Raw genomic sequence first — 22,403 nt, forward strand, 5'->3', positions numbered from 1 at the left:
TCACACATGCAAGGCAAGTGCTCTGCCACTGAGCCACAACCCCAGCCCTGGATAAACGTTTTTGAAAAAAGATAAAACCTCTGCTTTCGAGGAACTCTCAAGGTGGGGGAAAATAACATATGTATGAACAAATACATAAAATAATCTCAGGTAGCATTAGGTTCTACGAAGAAAACACAACAGGGTAAGATGGGGAAACTAGGTCAAGTTACCATAGGAAATGAAGCCTGCTGGGTTAGAATGGGCCAGGGAAAAAGAGGCCCAAATAGGAAGAGAGACCAAATCCAGCAGAATCTTGGCGTTATCTGGTGAGGAAGTGGGTTTTAATGAAGTATAACCGAGAAGTTTTTAAGTAGGCGTGGGCTGAATTATAGACCCCTGTAGCTACTGAGTGGAGACCCCATTGCATGGGCCAGATGGAAGGCCATTGGTCCCTTTCCTGTGTATGCAAGGCGCTGTTGAAGGGTTCCAATACCGTCGGAAGCAGAGTCATTCCGGGCCCTGCCTTTCCCGGAACTCAATTTCCGCGCCTGTAAAACGGGGACCTCGGGAATGTTCAGCGTCAGCCCCAGCAAAGCACTGCGAGCCCGCAGGAGCCCGCAGGAGCCCGCCCTGCAGGAGCAGCTGCCGGCGTCAGGGGGCGCCTCCTCGATGGCTCGGCGCTCGGCTGGCCAGGCGCCGGCGCGTCGCCGCTCGATTGGTCGGGTCGAGCGCTGCTGGCCTGCGCCATTGAGGAGCCGCGGAGAGGAAGCGCCGCGCAGTGCCGGGCGGGTGGGCGCCGGGACACAGACAGGTAGGGGCCGAGCGAGGCCGCGCCGGGCGGCGGGCAGGGCCGGGGTCGCGGGCCGGCGTCCACCCGCGGCCGGCGTCCACCCGCGGCCGGCGTTCCGGCTCCGCACAGCGCTCGGGGCCCGGGCCAGCCTCGCGGGGTGAGGACCCCGGCCGCCGGCCCTCGGCGCCGCAGCCCGGACCCCGGCTCCCGCTCCCGCCCGGCGGGACCCCACGCCCGAGGCCCCGCGGCGCCGCAGGCCGGGCAGGCTGAGCCCCCGGGCCCGCGGCGCCCGTGTCCCGCGGGGTCCGGCCCCCGCCTCCCGGCGCCCTTCCCGGGTCCCCGCAGCCCGGCGCCCGCGACCGCGGGTGTCAGTTCGCGCCTCCGCCGAGCCGTGGGCTTCACGTGCGAGCCCCGCCGAGGCCCCGGCCCGGGGCGCCCGTCAGTTTCCCGGAGCGCACGACCCCCTCCGCCCACCCCGGGCCCTCGGGGGGGGCCTCGGGGCGTCCTGACCCCTGTCCCCGGGGCCGCGCCCCTCCTCCAGGCAGGGGACCCTGGGGTCATTTCCTCTAGGCTGCATCTGCGAGGTGGGGTCTGTCCCCTGGCTGGAGGCCTGCGGGGCCACCGGCCTGACCCCCGCCCCCGTCCGTCCCCCTGTCTCGGCGCTCCCTGGCGGCAGCAGCGCTCAGCCCCGGCCGCCTCGCGGAGGGACGCCGGGTCCGGTTGCCAGTCCTTCCCATTCCCGGGTCTGGTCGCCTCTCAGGGGAGGGGCCTGCCTCAAGGTCATGTCCTGCTGTCTGCCCGCGGGTGGACTGAGCCCTGATCCCCAGTGCCACCTGCCCCTTGAGGTAGGGGAAGCCAGGTGGGGGTTAATGCCAGGCAGCTGCCTAGAAGCCCTGGTGGACCAGAGTATAAACACTGTGGGATTCTGGCCAGTCTGACCGCCTTTCCTGAAACTGGATTCCTTAAGGGAATCCTTGAAGTGGCCACAAGCCCGGACTAGATGCTTAGACAAGGCTAATGGATGCTTTCTGGCGTGGGCCTCAGTTTACAGACTAGGGTGTTTTACAGCTTGTCTTTTTAATCTGTGCTTTGCGTTCTTCCTCCAGGGTAAGTAGGGTAGGGCCTAATTTTGTGAACCAAGTGACAGTGGTTTCCTTTTATTTAGAGAGCATTTGGAGTTGGCACTTAGGGAGAGTTAGCATTTAGGGCTGGAATTAATGGCAATAACAACAAAAATAAAGAGTACTCCAACTTTGGCTCCTTGTCCAAATGTATTTGGAGCTCAAATAGTAAGACTAGACAAGTCAGTTTCACTTTTTGTTTTCACAGATTCACCTGTACAAAATTCCAATAGAGAAATGTTAGATTGCTGAACTTTTTTTTTTTTTTTTTTGTGGGTACTAGAGTTGAACCAGGGGCACTCAACCACTGAGCCACATCCCCAGCCATTTTTATTTTTTATTTTGACAAGGGTCTTACTAAGTTGCTGAGGGCCTTATTAAATTGCTGAAGCTGGCTTTGAACTTGTGTGCTCCTGCCTCAGTCTTCGAAGCCTCTGGGATTACAGGCATGTGCCACTGGATTCCACCTGCTGAACATTTTTTACTTTTAAAAATTTGTTCTTGGGGCTGGGATTATGGCTCAGCGGTAGAGCATTCACCTTCTTAGTGCGAGACCCTGGTTTCCATTCTCAGCACCACATAAAAATAAATAAGTGAAATAAAGTTATTGTGTCTAACTACAACTTAAAAATAAATATTTAAAAAAATTTGTTCTTGTAGACTTTTTCGCTCTTAAGATGGCCTGCATTCTCCCTTGAATGTGTTTCTGCTTTTCTATAAACTTTTCAATAAATTGCTCTGTGCCTCTTAACAAAATAAAAACAAAAAAATTTGTTCTTGTAATTTCTTCTTTAATACCCAATAATTCCTAGCAGATTGCTAGTTGTATGTAACTGTAACCTTAAAAAGTAACTTTGGAAAGAAAGTAGGTAATTGTTTTACCAAATGCTTTTTAAAAAACTTATTGTTGAGGACTGGGGTTGTGGCTCAGCAGTAGAGTGCTTTTCTGGCATGTGTGAGTCCCTGGGTTCAATCCTCAGCACCACATGTAAATAAACAAAGTAAAACATTTATTGGCAACTAAAAAATATTTTAAAAAGAATTTAAAAAAAACCCAACTTATTGTTGACAAACAAAAGTCAGTCTTACTGGAGAGGGAGTTAACTCTTAGGAGGGCTTGTTCTGGATCTTTGGTGGATGTCAGCCTTTCCCTTGGGGAGAGTGTATCTTCTGGCCCTAGGATGAATCACTAGGGGTGGGACACAGTGCTTGGAAAGAATCCTAAAAGTAGGCTGGCTCCAAGTGGGATGCATGCTGTAGAGAATCTGGAGTGTGACAAGGTGGCTCATGACAGCCTGGGGAGTTCAGAGCAAGATTTGCAGCCCATGGTTGTAGATGGGATCTGTGAACTGAGCGATCTGAGAACCCATTTAAACTTTTGTGTCTCAATTTTCCTCCTGTTGACTTTTTGTGTTAAAATCAAGTATATTTGTAATGCTGATAAATACCAGTAATATGCAGTATTACTTCAGTACTGAATCTTGGTACTGTAGCTGCAACCAGAGGATTTCTGGTGTTTGTCATTATTGACTAAGATAATCCATTGTGTCAGCAGCATCTGGTGCCTAGGTACCAGTCAAGCAGTCACAGTGCATTTAAGATTAGTGATAAAGCACTGTCTAATCTCTCCTATTTATATGATTTTATGAATGATCTTCAAGAATATGTGAGCACAATTTAATTATGGTAGTTTTAACGAGGATCTTTGCAGAATATGAATTTCATTTATACAATCTCCCAGGGCATTTTTGCCTTAATCTGGATTAAGGTTTCTCAGCATTGGCTCTGTTGACATTTGGGCTGAATAATTCTTGCTGTGAGGGGTGGTTTTGTGATTGTAGGATGTTTAGCAGCTTCTGTGGTCTCTATCATAGAGATTGGTAGCAGGCTCTGAAGGCATGATAATCAAATATGTCCTCAAGCTTGACATGATGATGCATGCCTGTAATCCTAACTACCTTGGGAGGCTGAGGAAAGAGGATTGCAAGTTTGAGTCCAGACTTGGCTTTTTTTGCAAAGCCCTAAGCAACTTTGCAAATCCCTGTCTCAAAGTAAAAAACAAAACAAAACAACAACAACAACAACAAAAGCAAACAAACAAGAAGGGATCTAGCTCTTGGTAAAGTGCCCCTGGGTTCAGTTCCCAATAATGAACAAATGAAAAGTCCCGCACATCTTAAGATATTGCCAGATCCCAGCCATATGAGAACCTCTGATTAGGGCAATCTAATTAATCTCAAGGTGGATCCTCCAAAAGCCAGCAGGTCACTGAGCAGTTACATTGCAAAGATACACAGCTTTGAACTGTGGAAAGTTTAAGTAAATTTTCAAGAATGGCTGTCCTTGTGGCTGCATGAGAATGGAACTGGGCTGGCATGACCACCTGTGCCTGACAGGGAACCTAGAGCTTTCCCACCTGGTCCCCATCACTTTGAGCTGTGCTTTGCATTCATGCACATTCAGGGAAGTCAAATAAGGAATCAGCTTAGAAAATCATCCATTGTTTTTTCTTTGTTGATTTTCTTTCTTTTTTTTTTTTTTTTCTTTCGCAGATTCTTCCATAACCATGAGAGAAAGAGAAAGTATGATCCATGATTTTTAAGCACTTTTTTCTGAGGACATAGTCATGTTGGAAGGTCTTGTAGCCTGGGTTCTCAATACCTATTTGGGGAAATATGTCAATAACCTGAACACTGATCAGCTCTCAGTTGCGCTTCTCAAAGGTGAGTACTGTGTTTTTTTGTTTGGTAAAGTATGGCTTTGCAGATGGCATTTCTGTGTGTGTGTGTATATATATCCCTCTCTCTCTATATATAGTATTGAGGATAATAAAACCTAATGCTCACATGGCTTTGTACTAAATATGTGTAAAAGAGAATACATTCTCCCATGTGACTGATGACTATTATGGGGTAACTTAAGTATGCTGTATTGATGCAGTTTTAGGGCTTTTTTTTGGGGGGGAGGTGATGGGGATTGAACTCAGGAGCACTTGACTACTGAGCCACATCCCCAGCCCTATCTTATATTTTATTTAGAGACAGGGTCTCAGTGAGTTGCTTAGCATCTTTCTTTAGCCAAGGCTGGCTTTGAACTCGTGATCCTCCTGCCTCAGTCCCCCAAGCTGCTGGGATTATGGGCGTGCACCCCAATTAGGGTTTAGGGTTTCATTAAAATTTTTAAAAAGACAAACTATATTACTAGTGATGAGCTTCACTTAGTTATATTTTTTAGCTTTGTGAGGCTACAAGTAGTGATAGTGGCATTGACTTTGGCTTTAAGTACAGTTTTGTCACTTCTAAGCTATAAGAACAATAACTGATATTGAAATAGCTAATAATGAAATTCTGTGCCTTAGTTTCTTGAGAAAAGAAGATGATATACCTCTATAAGGTTGCTCTGAGGATCAGTGAAGTAAGATTGAAATCTCTTGGCCTCCTGCCATGTAGCAAACACCTACTAGAAGTGTCAGAATATGCTACTGTGAGACTCGCCTTGCTTAGTAGCCTGGCACCTAAAGCTTGAGGCATTTTAGCCTTTACTGGCCTATATTAGTAAATGCAGTCTTGTCATTTGGTGTGGGGAATTAGAAAGCAGCATTTTCCTCTTTTCATTGTTTTAATTTAAATTCTCTTTGCCTAACTTGAGATGGAACCCTTTAATATATGTAGAGAAAGAAGGTAAAGTCAGTCTTCAAGGATGCAGAATCAGAGAAGGTGGAAAGGTCTTAAACAGCAATGGAGACCCAGCTTCCTGGGGGTTTGTTTTGGCCAGTGGACAAGGACAGGTTAGTAGAGATAGCAGAGATCAGGTCTTTGCAGAGTCTGAGAGGATATCAATGCTTCCCCTGTTCCCAAAATGTGTTGCTTTCCAAGAATTGTTATTATTATTTTTGGTATTGGGCACTAATCTCAGGTTTGCTTTACCACTGAGTTGTATCACAGTCCTTTTTAAAATTTTTATTTTGAGACAGGGTCTTGCTAAATTGCTGGGGCCTCATTGAGTTGCTAAGGCTGGCCTTGAACTTGTGGTCCCCCTGCCTCATCTTCCTGAATGGCTGGGATTACAGATGTGTTCCATCATGCCTGACACTTTCTAAGAATTTCTGGTCCTTTTAGTCCAAGCAAATGATGTGGCAGAAGATTGTGGGAGCTATCACAGTTGTTCCTCCCCACATCTCCTCTTCGTTGGAAACAGAAGTGGATTTCTCCTGTTCTCTTGTCTTTAGAAGGAAGCTGCCAAGAGGAAAGTGAGGATGATTTAAAGGGCAGTACAGTGTCAGGTGCAGTGTCAGATACACCTCTTGGGTCACTTACTGAAGTTTGCAGAAACACTGTGAAGCTAACTAAGTTGTGTGAGGTACAGGTAGGAGACCTAGAAAGAGAACTGCAGACCAAACCTTGCTAATAAAAGAGCTGATTTTCTCGGGGCTGGGGTGTGGCTCAGAGGAAGAGCGCTCGCCTAGCATGTGTGAGGCACTGGGTTTGATCCTCAGCACCACATAAATATAAAATAAAGATATTGTGTCCACCTATAACTAAAAAAATAAATATTAAAAAAAAAGAGCTGGTTTTCTCGAGGGATTGGTAAGAGTGTTTTTGCTGAAGGAATTAACAACTAGAAGCTTAAACAGGGTCTGATTTGTCCCACCCAGAGTCAATGTTCAGGACAGATTAGTAATCTTGGCATTTTTAGATAGAACATATCTGTATGCATTGTTCTGGTGCCCTAAGCTGCTTTTCTATTCTTATTTCCTTTTTTAAAAATACTATTCTTGGGGCTGGAGTTATGGCTCAGTGGTAGAACACTTGCCTAGCATGTGTGAGGCACTGGGTTTGATTCTCAGCATTGCATGTAAATAAATAAATAAATAAAATATCCATCAACAACTAATAAAATATTTAAGTTAGCCAATCCCAAATAACCAAATGCCAAATGTTTTCTTTGATATGAGGAGGGTGATTTATAGTGGGGTAGGGAGGGGGAGAGTGGGAGGAATAGATGAACTCCAGATAGGGCAGAGGGGTTGGAGGGGAAGGTAGGGGGCATGAGGTTAGAAATGATGGTGGAACATGATGATCCTTATTATCCAAAGTACATGTATGAGGACACAAATTGGTGCGAATATACTTTGTATACAACCAGAGATATAAAAAATTGTGCTCTATATGTGTAATAAGAATTATAATGCATTCCACTATCATATATAAATAAAAAAATATATATTAAAAAATATTATTCTTGGGCTGGGGGTCTAGTTTGGTGGTGGAGTGCTTACCTACTGTGCATGAGGCCCCTGGTTCTGTCCTAAGCGCTGTGTGCGCGTGCACATCCACACACAAAATTATTGTCTATGGCTTTTATGATCCTGTGGTATCTGAGGAATCTGTGTCTTTGTAGAACAGAAAAACAGAAAAATGTTTTTTCTTTCATAACCGTTGTTAGCATGATACCCCATACTCCCATAATGCTTGGTCAGAAAAATCTTGGGAGTATCACAGTGTACTGAGAGAATGTCTTTGTAAAGCAATTGACACTGTTTGTTGATCTTGATTATTCAGCTGAGCAGTCTTTGGGGTGCAGGGGACTAGAGAGGAATAGGAATGTTATTTTGATCCGTCTTTATATATTTGCTATTCTGCATGTGTTTAGAGGTGCAAAGGAAACCAAAACTAGAGGTTAATAATAGGAGCTTTTCTGAGGCTGAACCATTCACCAGTGACTTGGGCAAATTATATTTAACTTCTGCATGCTTTAGTCTCCTTTCTGTAATTTGGAGATGATATTAACTATCTCATAGGGTTCTGAGGACCAAGTAAATTAATGGGTCCAAGAGCTTGGAGCTGTTCTTGGCATATAGTGGGCTCTTAGCTAGAGGTAGGTATTGTCATCATCAGTCCTCACGACCACCAACGTGATTGGCTGGTGGATTGGACTTAAGATCGTGCATACATGCTAAAGGGAATGAAAATGCAAAGCAACCACTGAAGGACATGTAGAGACAGCCCTTGTATTAAGAGGTCATTCATGGGGCTGAGGCTGGAGCTCAGTGGTAGAGCACTTGCCTAGCATGTGCGAGGCACTGAGTTCAATGCTTGGCACCACGTAAAAATGAATAAATAAAATAAAGGTATAAGAAAATATTGTATCTGTTTAAAAAAAAAAAAAAGAGTTTCCTTGTTCACTCATTCATCAGACATTAAGTGAGCACCTGCCATGGGCAAGGCTCTGGGCTGTGGACTGATATGAAAAGGGGATCCTGAGAGCTCAGGCTCAGGCTCCAAACTTTGGTTTCACCCATGTACAAGCTGTCTTTGACTGTGAGCAGGGTCCAGAGGCCCCTCTTCCCTCAGTCCCTGCCACCTGAGGTCAGGCAGATCTCTATGAACTCTGGTGGTACCACTTCTAGATCCGAGATTTCTAAGCAAATTGCTTGTCCTTTAAGCCTCATTTTTCTCACCTCAGAAATTGGAAAATTAATTTAGGTTGAACATCTGTAATCTGAAATGTTCCAAAATTCAAAATGCTGTGAAATCTAGAACATTTTTAGTGCTGATGTGATGCTCAAAAAGTTTCTGATTTCAGAGCATTTTGGAGTAAAGTCTCTGCAGATATTCCAGAATCCAAAAGACTCTGAAATCTGAAATACTTCTGGTCTGAGCATTATGGGTAAGGGATATTCAATTCACAGTATTTCCTTGCATTATTACGAAGATTAAATAAGATGATGCAAGGGCTTGAGGTGCAGCTCAGTGGTAGAGTGCTTGCCTAGTATGCGTGAGGCACTGGTTCCATCCCTGCACTGCAGGGGGGAAAAATGAGGGAGATAATGTGAATGAAGTGCTTGGCATGTAGTATGATCTCACTCGCTGATAGGTGCTATTATGATGATGCTCCTCCTCCACCTCTGTAGTCCTTGTTCTCAGAGAGGTGCTAGCCTGGTGTGGAGGAAAATCATACAGCACTGCAGGGTGGTCTGTGTTCACTGTCTTACTAGAGGTGGAGGCACACCGCAGTGGAGCTGAGCAGGGGTGCTTTTCATGCAGTCTGTAGGACTGTGGAGTAGCTTTTGGGTGGACTTAATAGGATTTTGATGGGTGGCCCGGGGTAGGTCACCTCTCTCCAGCTAGAGTGAAGCCTGTGAGCAAGGGCTGAAAACTTCCAGGAAGAGGCTGCCAGCGTCAGGGGAGGGGTCTGAACTTTGGTCTGTGGGCATATCTTCAAATTGGTAACCCTCAACTTCAATTTCCTCTTTTTTTTTTTTTCTTTTTATAAGCTCTGGGCCTCTGACTGACCCTTTAAATAATTGGGAACAAAGGAAAGCAATCCAGGAATCAATAGAGATTGCTGAAAAATGTCCAATCTCTAAATTCATCCCAGGTTCAGGGAATAGATTTCTTGCTAATCTGATTTTGAGATTTTTTTTTTTTTTTTTTTTGTGTGTGTGTGTGTGTGTGTATGTGTGCGGGGCATTGAACCCAGGGCTTTGAGCATGTTAAGCAAGCATGAGGAATTTTGGGATAAGACATCCATCATCCATGAACATGCCTGTAAATTGCCTGGAAATAAGTGAACAGCTTTATAATTTTTTTTTTTTTTGGTATCAGGGATTGAACCTAGGGGTGCTTAACCACTGAGCCACGTCCCCAGTTGTTTTTATTATTTTTATTTTGAAGCTACTCCACAGTCCTATAGACTGCATGAAAAGCACCCCTGCTCAGCTCCACTGCGGTGTGCCTCCACTTCTAGTAAGTTGCTGAGGCTGGCCTTGAACTCGTGGTCGTCCTGCCTCAGTTGCTGAGATTACAGGCGGCACTGCTGTTTTCTCCTTACTCCCTATTTTTGAAAGTACAGAACTCAGACAGATTTGAGTGGCTCAGAAATTGTCTTGTATTGTTCAGTTTTGTAAAATCATGGCTTCTTCCCCAGAGGTTTGGAGCTGAGGATCCTACTTTCTCTCCTTATGTTCCTGGTGGCCAGCACAAGGCCAAGTACAGAGTAGGACTCAGTATGTGTGAATGAACGGAAGGCTCCCATGGCTGGGAGAGTGTGTTAGTTGGCTTTCCGTTACTGTGACAAAATACCTGAGCTAATCAACTTAAAAGGAGGAGAGGTTTATTTGGCTCACGGTTTCAGAGGTTTCAGTCCATGGTTGCTTGGCCCTATTGCCTCTGGGCCTGTGGCCAGGTCGCAGGAGCACCCTGTGGTGGGAAGTACTGTTTACCTCATGGCAGCTGGGAAAAAAACCAGGAAGGGGCCCCGGCACCAATATCCCCTCAAGGTCATGCCCCCAATGACTTAACTTCTAGTTAGGGCCCGCCACTTAAAGGTTCCATCACCTTCCAATTGCCCCAATGGCTGGGGACCAAGCCTTTAGCACATGGGTCTTTGGAGGACATTTCAGACTCAAACTATCATAGAGCATGAGATCTAGCTGCTTTCTGGTCTGTAAACTTCTGGGTTTAAGCCATCATGAAGCAGGGACTGAGGAGGCCCTTCAGGGATTCCTGGTCTTCCTTTGCTTTCTGGCCAGTTGCCCATCCACCTGCAGGTGGTGGTGCAGAGGTGAGCTCACTGAAGAGGCCTTTCCAGAAGACAGCGAGGACTTCCTTTGATGACCAGTTTCATTGAGCTAATCCATGAGCTTGTGAACATTTTGTGCACTGTGCTTATTTTGGGGGAGGGGGACGAAGGTAGGGACAGCTTGTTAAGATGGCAGATTTCTGGGGCTGGGGCTGGGCTCAGCAGTATAGTGCTCACCTAGCACATGCGAGGCCCTGGGTTCGATCCTCAGCACCACATATAAATGAATTAATTAAATAAAGATTAAAAAAAAAAAAGGCAGATTCCTGTGTTTCAGTCTCACAGGTTCTGATCTGGTAGGTGTGGGGATGGGGCCCAGGAGCCTGCCTTTCCTCCTAGGGAGTTGGATATTGATGGTCCTGTGAGAAGTATTAGCCTAAGTTGGGATCTGCACATAGGCCAGCGGGCCAGATCTGACCTGCTGGCTCAGGATGGCTTTGACGTTTTTTAAGCCTTGTTGAAAAAATAAATAAATAAAACTGGGTACAGTATGTGTGCTATAGTCCCAGCTATGGGGAGACTGAGGCAGGAAGATGGCTTAAGACTAAGAATTTAAGGCCATCCTGGGCAATAATAGTGAGACCCTCGCCCCCACAACATCAGAAAACCAATACATAAGTAAAAGGAGAATATGTAACGTATAGAAAGCCTAAGCTATTTACTGTCTGGCCTGCTATAGAAGAAGTTAGAGCTTTGCCTGAACTCTCCAAGGCTGTTATGCCTCTAGCTGTCATGTACATGTCAGAGTGGGTGATCAGGAAATTTGTATTACAGATAAAACACATGGGTAGCTGGTAGCATGGCCCTGTTCTAGGTGTAAAACTTTCCCTTTAACCTTCAGTGCTTTGCACATAGTAGGCACCTAGTATTTTTGTTGGATGAATGGTTTATGTTTCTACTTTCAGGTGCTGTTGAATTAGAAAACCTGCCCTTAAAGAAGGATGCCTTGAAAGAACTGGAATTGCCCTTTGAAGTCAAAGCTGGTATGTGGAAGTAAAGAGAGGGAGCAAATTTTGGATCTCAGATTATTTGGAAATGAAAACTGAGAGCCTTGGAGTTTGTCTATTTGAGGAAAAGGAAGGATAGGAAGTGTGAGTTGAACTCAGTCTTGGAGCCTGGTCTCTGAGCCACTGTGTCAGCATTTCCTGGGGCTGGCAGTGGGGAGATCAGGTGATCCCCAGGCCCACAGAGTCAGAATAGCCCACATGTCTAATAAGCACCCCAAGTGGTTCTAATGTTTACTAAGGTGTGAGAACCTCTGTTCCAGATACAGAGGGTTCTTACAGAGGATTCATGATAGATGTTACTGAGAGGTTTTTGAATAAGAGGTGGGCTCTGGAATACTATGCTTAAATTTAATTTTGTATTTGCCATTTTTGGCTTTGTAACCTGGGACATATAAAATTGTATAAAAGTCATCATAAATGTTGAAGATAAGGTAATAGGGTTGGGAGGTAGCTTAGTAGTAGAGCATGTGCAAGGCTAGGTTCATCCCCAGAATTCTAAAAAAGAAAGGAAGAAGAAAAATGTCAATGTCAAGGCCATTCTCTTATCTTAATTTGACAGGTAGCTTCTTCTTGAGTTCTGTATCTCAGAGGGTAATGTTCACACTGATATTGTTTGCTGCTTTCAGAGGCACAGGTGTAGGTGGGCTGTGGGGTCCTCGAGAGAGCCTCTAGTACATGCAGAAGCTCTGTGATTCTTGCAGCCAGGGCTCACCTCTTACAGTTGGAATTAAAGAAAGCTTATATTCTGAGAGACTTGGCTAGAAATGGAAGGACTTAGGAAACAAGTATCACGAGTTTGTCAGGCCATTTAACTTTCTCTTCAGCTGTGGTTCTCAGAGTTCTTTATTACAGTGGCTGGCTACCTGTGTTTCAGTTAGTGATGGCTCTGTCAAGGTTGGAAAGAGTGTAGGTCTGATAACTTCCAAGGAGTAGTTATCAACCAACTGGTTCATAATTAACAGGAAATGAGTTTTGTGTCCAGGGCATATATGTGTGCAGTGGTAAGAGACACCCCAAGAAAGTTTCAAGGGGGTCCAGCTGGGGAGAGTTTCCAGAGGAGGGAGGCTGCTTTTGGTGTGGTGTCTCGCTGAGCTTTTTCCAGCTTGCTGCATTTTGCCTGGCTGTTACAGAGCTCAACTTGTTTCACATGTGGAAGAGTCTGGTGCATAATTTTTTAAATTAAAAAATAAATGGCGAAAGTAATCATGCCCTGTAAAGGGAACTAGAAAAAGTCTGAGAAATGGCAAGAATTAAAATTGTGCACAGGCATTTAATGAATCTTTCCTTCTGCTCCCAGGCTTCATTGGAAAAGTGACTCTTCAGATCCCCTTTTACCGCCCACATGTGGACCCCTGGGTGATCTCTATCTCCAGCCTCCACTTAATTGGAGCCCCTGAGAAAATCCAGGACTTCAACGATGAAAAGGAGAAGCTGTTGGAAAGGGAACGCAAGAAAGCGCTCCTTCAAGCCCTGGAGGAGAAGTGGAAGGCAAGGCAGAGGGTGCTTTGGCTGCAGGGACATTTGTGGGGACACTCCCGAGATGAGCAAGCACTAGACTCTACTAACACTGGTTCTTTCCCTTGCAGAATGAGCGCCAGCAGAAAGGGGAATCCTACTGGTATTCAGTTACTGCCTCAGTTGTTACGAGAATTGTGGAGAACATCGAAGTAAGTCACATTGACTTTTATAAGAGTAAACATGAAAGGGATCTCTCAGGCTTAGATGTGTTTCACTTCTTGGTTGCTTGTTTCTTGTGGGTTTTACCGATGCAGGGTGTGTGGAGGGTTGGCTGCTCAGGTGTGCCCGTTTGCAGGCTGGGCCAAAAGGAAAACCTGAAAAGCAGGCCTGTGCTGTGTGCCAGATGTGGGCTTTTCTTCTTCAGCTGCTGCGAGTAGGAGTTCTCATTTAACTTCCATTTCCCTTACTGCACTTTCTTTTTGAGTGGTGGAATCCCACTTGCTAAAGAATGCATATCCTCAGAAGCCAGGCTGCTGATGCCTTGATGACTCTGTGGTTTCAGGGCAAATCACACTCTGATCTCAAGTTCCTTCATCTGTGAAATGAGAGAGCTTGATACCTGTGTCTAGTAGATTATATAGCAAATTGTGAGCAGCCCACGAAGGTAGTTAACCTCTCATGCATCTACCTGGTGGCAGTTTGATGAGTTATAGTGCTAGGGTGATTGGTCATGTTTTCTACTATAGTTACATTTTTTTTTTTTTTAAAGGGGGGGGGAGAGAGAGAGAATTTTTTTTTTAATATTTATTTTTTAGTTTTCGGCGGACACAACATCTTTATTTGTATGTGGTGCCAAGGATCGAACCTGGGCCACACGCATGCCAGGCGAGCGCGCTACCGCTTGAGCCACATCCCCAGCCCTGTAGTTAAAATTTTATTTTGTCTTCAGAACTAAATCAGGGTCCATGCTGATTTTCTTGAATATCATGAAAGTTAGCCCATACTTATGACCACCAGGGCTTTCTTGAAATGCCAAGGTGACCCAAGCCAAATGTCTTGAAGGTATGTCATGCTCCCCCCAAAAAACAGAGTCTGGGTAGTTGGTTTCCTAACTTTCCTACTTTGACAAAAAGATTGGTACGCTTGAAGTGACTACTTTGAATTCTGTTTCAGGCAGTTATTTAATATTTATTTTAGCTGTCATTGATTTTTTTTTTTTTTTTTTTTTGGTACCAGGGATTAAACTCAGGGGCAGTTAACCACTGACTCACATCCCCAGCCCTTTTTTGTATTTTATTTAGAGACAGGGTCTCACTGAGTTGCTTAGGGCTTCTCTAAGTTGCTGAGGCCGACTTTGAACTCGTGATCCTTCTGTCGCATCTTTTTGAGCCACTGGGATTACAGGTGTGTGCCACTTCATCTGGCTTGTCATTGATTTTTAAAAACTGAATACTTGTTATTTTTGTTTTAGTTTAATTTTAATAACAGCTTTATTTAGATATCGTTCATACACCAGAAAATGGTTTAGATTTTTAGCATATTTACGGTGTGCATTGATCACTGCTATGTAGTTTTAGAACATTTTCATGATCCTCAGAGAGTCTCACTTTGAATTGGTAGTCCCTACCAGTTCCTTTCTACTTTCCTTAGCAACCACTAATCTACTTTCTCCATGGAGTTGCCTCTTGTGGACATTTCATATAAAGAATTTCAACTCATATTGAGTTGATAAATTTATGAATCTTTGTAGGGGAATGACAGGGAATGTGAGTGGTGGGAACAGGAGGTAAGGGAATAATTCTATAAACTGGGCCCCCTCTGCTGACCCCCACATACTTTAAAAACTTTTTTTATAGCCTTTCCTTTAGGTATCTTTTATAACTTACTGGAACCTTTACTTTGTTATGTATTCTATCGCTTTTTATTTTGGAATTACAGTAATGTTTACAACAAAAAATCTTATCTTTGGGCATAAGTTGCTTAGCGCCTCGCTGTTGCTGAGATGGGCTTTGAACTTGTTATCCTCCTGCCTTAGCCTCTTGAGCTGCTGGGATTACAGGCATGCACCACCGTGCCCAGCTAAAGTGTTTTATTTTTTAAGCTAATCTTTGCCTCTTTTAAAAATATCATTACACAAATTTCTCATTTCCTGAGTATATCTGAATATCAGTTAACATAATATAACAACATTACGTCTGAAACTTGAACGAAATAGGCTAAGAAAGCTCTCAATTCCTTTTTGTGGAAAAAGTGGCAAAATGTTTTCATATTCCACATTGTCAGCCTTCAAACAAATGTGACTTTCCTTATGACCTTCGAAAAATATATTTAAATTTCATCCCAGTGTAAAGAATGACATAAAATCTTTATCACTTATTGATGACAGGTTACTTTTATCCAGTTACAAAACATTAAGTGACATAAGTAAATCCCCAACTAAATTTGTTATTTTTATATAAATCTGAAAGAGCTACTGTTACTAACGATTTCAGTTTGGAGAACACCAGCTTGGTAAAGTGCTAAGTTGCTTAGGGACTCGCTAAGATGCTGAGGCTGGCTTTGAACTCATGATCTTCCTGCCTCAACCTCCCGGGCCACTGAGATTATAGGCATGTGCCACTGCACCCAACATCAGATGTAATCTTGTCCTCCAATTATACAAATCTTTTAAAATATAAAGTTTAGAATAGCAACTTAGTGAGACCCTGCCTCTAAATAAAATATAGAAAGGGACTAGGGATGTGGCTCAGTATAAGCATCTCTGGGTTCAACCCCCCAGTACCAAAACCAAAACAAAACAACAACAAAAAAATCTAATATACAAAAAAGCCAGTAATAATTAGTGTTATAGTGACATAGCTCTCCTTAACATTAGCTTAGTTTTTTTTTTTTTTTAAAGAGAGAGTGAGAGAGGAGAGAGAGAGAGAGAGAGAGAGAATTTTTAATATTTATTTTTTAGTTCTCGGCGGACACAACATCTTTGTTGGTATGTGGTGCTGAGGATCGAACCCGGGCCGCACGCATGCCAGGCGAGCGCCCTACCGCTTGAGCCACATCCCCAGCCCAAGCTTAGTTTTAACTTTTAAAGAATCCATAGTATAGGATAACTGTCATCACAGTTGTGCATAGGTTAGCAGCATTGACAAAAATTAAAGACTAGCTTTATCTATTGTAAGTTTAGGAAACAGTGTTAATTATCAGAAGCAGGCTCACTATCTGATGTATAAATGTATCATTGACATAAAACATTTATGTGGTCAAAGCAAATCGATGTAAGCCAGGTTTTTAAATGGTGGTGTGGCCCTTTTTATGTCAGATACATGTATGAAAAAGAGCATTTATTGGTTACCTTACTTGTATCAAACCTACATAGCTTTCATACTTTTACATAACACTTGGACAAAATTTGGACAAACACATTTAGTTCTCAGATGTATACATATCTTTAGTCTCACATTTTTAGAGTGTTAATTATAGTGTAATAATTAAGGGTTATTATAATAAATAAGGGTTAATTATTTAACTAGAATTATAAAACAATCATTTAAAAGACTTTAAAATGGTATGAACCCTAATTCCTTTAAAGTTTAGTTTCCCTAATAGACCCAAGAAATTATCTTGACAAATAAGAGCAGATCAATGTTTTAAGAAAACCTTTCTGTCTTAACACATAAGAGAATTAGATTGTGGTTTTGTATCAGTACATTGAAAATTTGACTTTAGGAAAAACCGTTACATATCTTTAATTGACTGTACTAATTATAGCCAACTTAATCACATACACAAACTCTTTTAAGATTTATCTTCCACAAACCTTGTGTAACTTACTTAGATACTCTGCAACTTCTTTACATATGTAGTTTTGTCCTCTCTTTTTTGTCTTGGAATTTAAGACGAAAATCTTATTTTAATCTTTTTTCATCTAAAAACATTTTATTTTCCTTATCAAGTATATTTTTGTACCTATAGCTTTCTTATATCTCTTTCCTAGTTGCTGACTGTTTTTAAGTTCACATTTTGAAAAAATCCTTATGAAATTGCTAAATTTAGACAAATTCTCTCTAATTAGATGAAATACATTTTTCCAATTCAAGCACAGATTATAAATCCTTTGTATTTTTTGCATATAGAATTACATTGTTAATTAGAATTTTAGCTCTTAGTAACCTTGCTTTTAGTGAAGACCCAGAAACAGTAATCTTAAACTGTTTTTCCATTTATCAACAGTTTGTAAAAACATATGTTGTTTCATAGAATTTAAGAAGGCAAGAATACTTTATTTTATATTTAGCAGTTGATGTTTGAGAATCTTAACTTTGCAAATTAATCAGATATCTCCTCTAATATATAAAGATCAGTCCCATTTGTGTTAAATCTAATTTGCCTATTTTTAACTCTTCACCTTAGATTACCCATGGAAACTAATATTTCAGTCTAGTTAACATTGTAAGCTATTTTCTTCCTGCCAAAGAAAAATGCTAAAACAATGGATATTACATTTTACATTTCAAACATTTTTTAACCGACCAATGCTCTATTGATTGCCCAACTCCTAGGGAAATGTATGGATTAGTAATTATAAAGACATCTTTATTTTTATTTTTTCCAATCAACTTAAATTGATCATTTTGTTTATTTGTTACTTGATTTAAAAGGCGTCTGGATCCATTTCTTTCTTCCTTTTTGTTTTTTAAATATTTATTTTTTAGGTGTAGATGGACACAACACAATGCCTTTATTTTTATGTGGTGCTGAGAATTGAACCTTGGCCCCGCCCATGCTAGGCAAGTGCTCTACCGTTGAGCCACAATCCCAGCCCTGGATCCATTTCTTTTAAATTTAATTTTATGAGCTCTCATTTATCTATAAGCCAATTTTGGAACCATGTAAACACTATGTAGACACAATGTACAATATGCAGGAGTGCATAAGTACACATAAAAAAGAGGAAATAAAGATTTATTTTATTTTACTTTTTTGTGGTGTTGAGGATTGAAGCCAGGGCCTCATGTATGCTAAGCAAACACTCTGCCATTGAGCTATATCCTGAGCCAAAGTTTTTCTTTTTTTTTTAATACATTTAGTTTATTTACTTTTATGTGTACTGAGGATTGAACCCAGTGCCTCACATGTGCTAGGCAAGTGCTCTGCCACTGAGCTACAGCCCCAGCTCCGGAAATAAAGACTTTGTAACATTTTTTTTTTTTTTTTTAAACCAGAGACAGAAAGCTACAGATGTTTCTTATGCAGACTGTCAAATTTCACCCTTTAGAAGTTACAACAGATCCTGTCCCAGATGCCCTTTATGTGAGTGAGCAGTGGATTATAGACTGGAGACCTGGGACAGGCCTGAACAGTGGGGAGGGCTGAGCCAGTTTCTCCCAATCCTGTCTAGACACTGAATCAGCCACTTGTCCATCCATGAGGTAGAGCCACTTCATTCATCACCATTGTTTATCATCATTTTTAGAACTTTCAAAGAGAATGATCTTGTTCCATTTCCAGTGTATTTGAGAGTTAACCCTTGAATAATTGGCCCCTGAATAAAGACAGGATAAACCAGAAGGCTGTAAAACAAAACAAAAAACTAGTTAGATAAAACACGACTAATTGGAACAAAAATATATTAATTTATATAGGACCAAAGGTGAATTCAGTAGAAAAAACATGAGCTCAATAACGAGATTTTCAAAAAAGGATAGGAAAGGGCTGGGGATATAGCTCAGTTGGTAGAGTGCTTGCCCTGCATGCACAGGGCCCTGGGCTCAATCCCCAGCACCACCAAAAAAAAAAAAAAAAAAAAAAAAAGGACACGGCTGTAATTACTCTAGTACAGGAACACATCAGATTAGAGTCAGCCCAGATACTTAATATGTCAGCCCATAAGATTTGGGGAGAGGGCTGGGGATGTGGCTCAAGCGGTAGCGCGCTCGCCTGGCATGCGTGCGGCCCGGGTTCGATCCTCAGCACCACATACCAACAAAGATGTTGTGTCCGCCGAGAACTAAGAAAAAATAATAAATAAATATTAAAAAAAAAAAAAAGATTTGGGGAGAGGGTGGACTTCTGGAAGATTCTTGAGAAAAAGAAAACATACACATGGGATCTTTCCACTTTCTTTCCCTGTGCAGTTGTTCCCCATCTGGAGGGAAGAGAAAACCTTGTGGGAAGTGGGGTGTCCCCTGACATTCCCTGGCTTATAGGTGCAGATGTCTTAAGCATCCTTAAAAAGGTCTGGCTCCTGGTGCAGCTGGCCTTTCCAGTTCCGGTTCACTCTGTCTGCCTCTTTCTCTAGCATTTTGTGAGGAACTTAGCAGAATCCTAGAGTATAAGCAAAAATACAACAGGGCTGGTGATGTAGCCCAGGTGGTAGAGTGCTTGCCACGCATACACAAGGCCCTGGGCTCAATCCACAGTAACACACACACACACACAAAGAAACACAGTAGCCATTTATGTCCTCAGCATCTTGGATTTAAAAGTGAAGCTTTTTTTTCCTAGTTTCAAACCAGTTTGGGCAATTGCTCAATCAGCTTCTAGATGTAGGCCTCAGAGGGGTAGATATCAGGCAGGTGGCTAAGGAGTAAGGACAGTTGCCATTTTCAACCCAGGAAGCATTGAATAGGGCATCCTGACCCAGAGATGGAGGGTACACTCTTACCTTAGACGTGAATTAGAGTTCCCACTGATTTGAGCCTTGAGTGAGGTCCTATTAGGTTTTGTTGGTGTGAAGAGAAAGATGAGAGGGTGAGATGAAGAGAAAGGGGTCTCTTTATGCTAATAGGCTTTGGGGTTCAGAATCTTGTGCTCACTGGCCTTGGGACTCTACAAAGGTGTTGTCCTTGCCAAGAACCTTTCAATTTCCAGTGGGCGAAACTTGTTCTCCAATAAGATGGAGGGTGAAAGCCTTAATTCTTACCCCTGAGGGCTGCGTGTCTGAGTTCCAATCAAGAGATCTGCAGATTTCTACTAGAGTGTGCTCTAGCCCAAACCCATCCATTACCTCAATTTTTCCTCTAGTCACCAAGAATCTTAGGTGGAGAATGGAGGTCCAGACGAGACTGAGCAGAGGAAGCACCCAGAAAGGACAGGGGAACTGATGATGAGCAGGCAGGGAACCCAAGTGTTCCAGGCCAGAGTCTTCTGCAAGACTGAGGCAGCACAGAGCCCCACCCCTTGCCACCAGGCCAGAAAGATTTCAGACAGTTTGCTCAGAGTAACAGACACGAGCTTATTAGAAGGGACAGGAAAGGGGAGAAGGGGATGCTGTCAAGGAGAGAGTGAGTCCTCTTGGAGAGAAGAGGGATAGTGCACCTTTCCTGCTTCTAGTTTTTTTTTTTTTTAAAGGGGGGGGGAGAGAATATTTTTTAATATTTATTTTTCAGTTTTCAGTGGACACAACATCTTTATTTTATTTTATGTGGTGCTGAGGATCAAACCCAGCGCCCCGCACATGCCAGGCGAGCGCATTACCGCTTGAGCCACATCTCCAGCCCCTCCTTCTAGTTTTATTGGGGGTCCCAGAGGAGTTTCCAGACAGTCTTGCCCAGGTCCATCTCTTGACATTTTTTTTTTTGTTTTTAATATTTATTTTTTAGTTGTAGTTGGACATAATACGCTTATTTATTTATTTTTATGTAGTGCTGAGGATTGAACCCGGGGCCTCACATGTGCTAGGTGAGTGCTCTACTGCTGAGCCACAACCTTAGCCTCCTTATCTCTTGACTTTTGACATCAGACTTTGAAGTTCCCACTGTGCTCGACAACTCTAGGTCACTTTGGCCCTTGCTGACTAGTTCTAATTGGAACCTTTTCTTACAGATTTTGTGAGTGGGGGAATTTTCTTTACCTTCCTGAGTTCTGGGTTCTGGTTTGTGTGAGGGTCACAAAAGTCCCCCCTTCAGGCTAACTTGTGATCTTATGGGTGTTTTGGGCCTGCATTTCTCCTGCAGAGGAAGTTTACTGAGTACTGTACAAAGTCAGGCAGGGCTGAGAAAGCCTGTGGGGTCAGCACAGTGGGCTCAGTTGATAGAAGTATTCCCTTAACCTTAACCTTGTGCTCCCGCCACTCATTCCCTATCAATAGTGGGCATGAAGTGCCATCTCCTTGTGCTTTTTTTTTTTTTTTTTTTTTTTTTTAGTTGTAGATAGACCCAATACCTTTATTTTATTTACTTATTTTTATGTGGTGCTGAGGATTGAACCCAGGGCCTTCTCCGTGCGAGGCAAGCACTATGCACTGAGCCACATTCCCCCCCTCCTTGTGCTTTTGATTTGCATTTCCTTAATGGGCAGTAATGTTGAGGACCTTTCCATATGTCTACTGGCCATAGAGATATCTTTTTTTTTTGTCCTGGGAATGGAACCCAGGCCCTTATCCACACGAGGCAAGTGTTCTACCAGAACTTGCTCCCAGCCCTGTGTCTTTTTTTTTTTTTTTTTTTTGGAGAAATATCTATTGGAATTTTTTGCCTATTTAAAAAATTAGTTTGTGTTTTTATTAATCAGTTATAAGAACTCTTTATAAATAGTTGGAATGCTAGTCCCTTATCACATATATGATTTGCAAATAGTTTCTCCTGTTTTGCACATTGTCTTTTTATTTTCTGTTACTTTTAATTCACTGAAAGGGAGTGACTTTTCTGAAGCCCTCTTATAGGGCTAGGAGAAATACATACATGTATACATATATACAAAGTTTACGTGCCTTGCTGGTGTTTCTGGATTTAAATACTGGGACATACAAGATAAGGTAGCACAGCTGGCCACTATGGTGCACACCTGTAATTCCAGCAACTTGGGAGGCTGAGGCAGGAGGATTGCAAGTTCAAAGCCAGCCTCAGCAACTTAGTGATACCCTGTCACAAAATAAATAAATAAAAAGGGCTGGGGGTGTGGCTCAGTGTTGAGTGTTCCTGGGTTCAATCCCTAGTATCAAAACAACAGCAGCAGCAGCAGCAGCAGCAGCAAAAAACACAAGTGGGAAGAATACAATGGTGTTCTCTTTTTTGGTATCAGGGATTGAACTCAGGAGTGCTTAACCACTGAGTCACATCCCCAGCATCGCCCCCCTCCATTTTGTGGTGCTGGGGATTAAACCCATGCTTCATGCATGCAAGGCAAGCACTGTATCAACTGAGTTATATCCCCATCCCATTCCAGCCTTTTATTGTATTTTATTTAAAAACAGGATCTTGCTGGCTTGCTTAGGGCCTCAAAATTGTTGAGATGGCTTTAAACTTGTGATCTTCCTACCTCAGCCTCTGGAGCCGCTGGGATTACAGGCATATGCCACCATGTCTGGCAATATTGTAGCTTTCTTGTTGAGATGACACTAATCACAAAGAAATCTCATTCAGGTGCAGCTGATAATAATAATTTTTAGGAATTTACAGAATAGAGGATATGTGTGTTATGTTTGTGTAAAATGCCTGCTGTGATGTACCTGTGTGGCTCAAGGGC

General features: G+C 42.8%; 1 protein-coding gene across 2 annotated transcripts in view; it reads left to right on the forward strand.

Moving 5' to 3' along the window:
• The first annotated feature begins 738 nt into the window (after positions 1–738).
• The window catches only part of Vps13d (vacuolar protein sorting 13 homolog D), a 244,841-nt gene continuing 223,176 nt past the window's right edge, over positions 739–22,403 (forward strand). For both annotated transcript variants that reach the window (XM_026397870.2, XM_077791173.1), the window contains exons 1-5: positions 739–793; positions 4,446–4,616; positions 11,382–11,459; positions 12,781–12,971; positions 13,070–13,150. In XM_026397870.2, the coding sequence (XP_026253655.2) occupies positions 4,520–4,616; positions 11,382–11,459; positions 12,781–12,971; positions 13,070–13,150 (447 nt within the window). In that variant the 5' untranslated portion in view covers positions 739–793; positions 4,446–4,519. The remainder of the gene's footprint in view (positions 794–4,445; positions 4,617–11,381; positions 11,460–12,780; positions 12,972–13,069; positions 13,151–22,403) is intronic.

The sequence above is a fragment of the Urocitellus parryii genome, chromosome 11, assembly GCF_045843805.1.
Source record: "Urocitellus parryii isolate mUroPar1 chromosome 11, mUroPar1.hap1, whole genome shotgun sequence".
In the NCBI taxonomy this organism is placed as follows: Eukaryota; Metazoa; Chordata; class Mammalia; order Rodentia; family Sciuridae; genus Urocitellus; species Urocitellus parryii.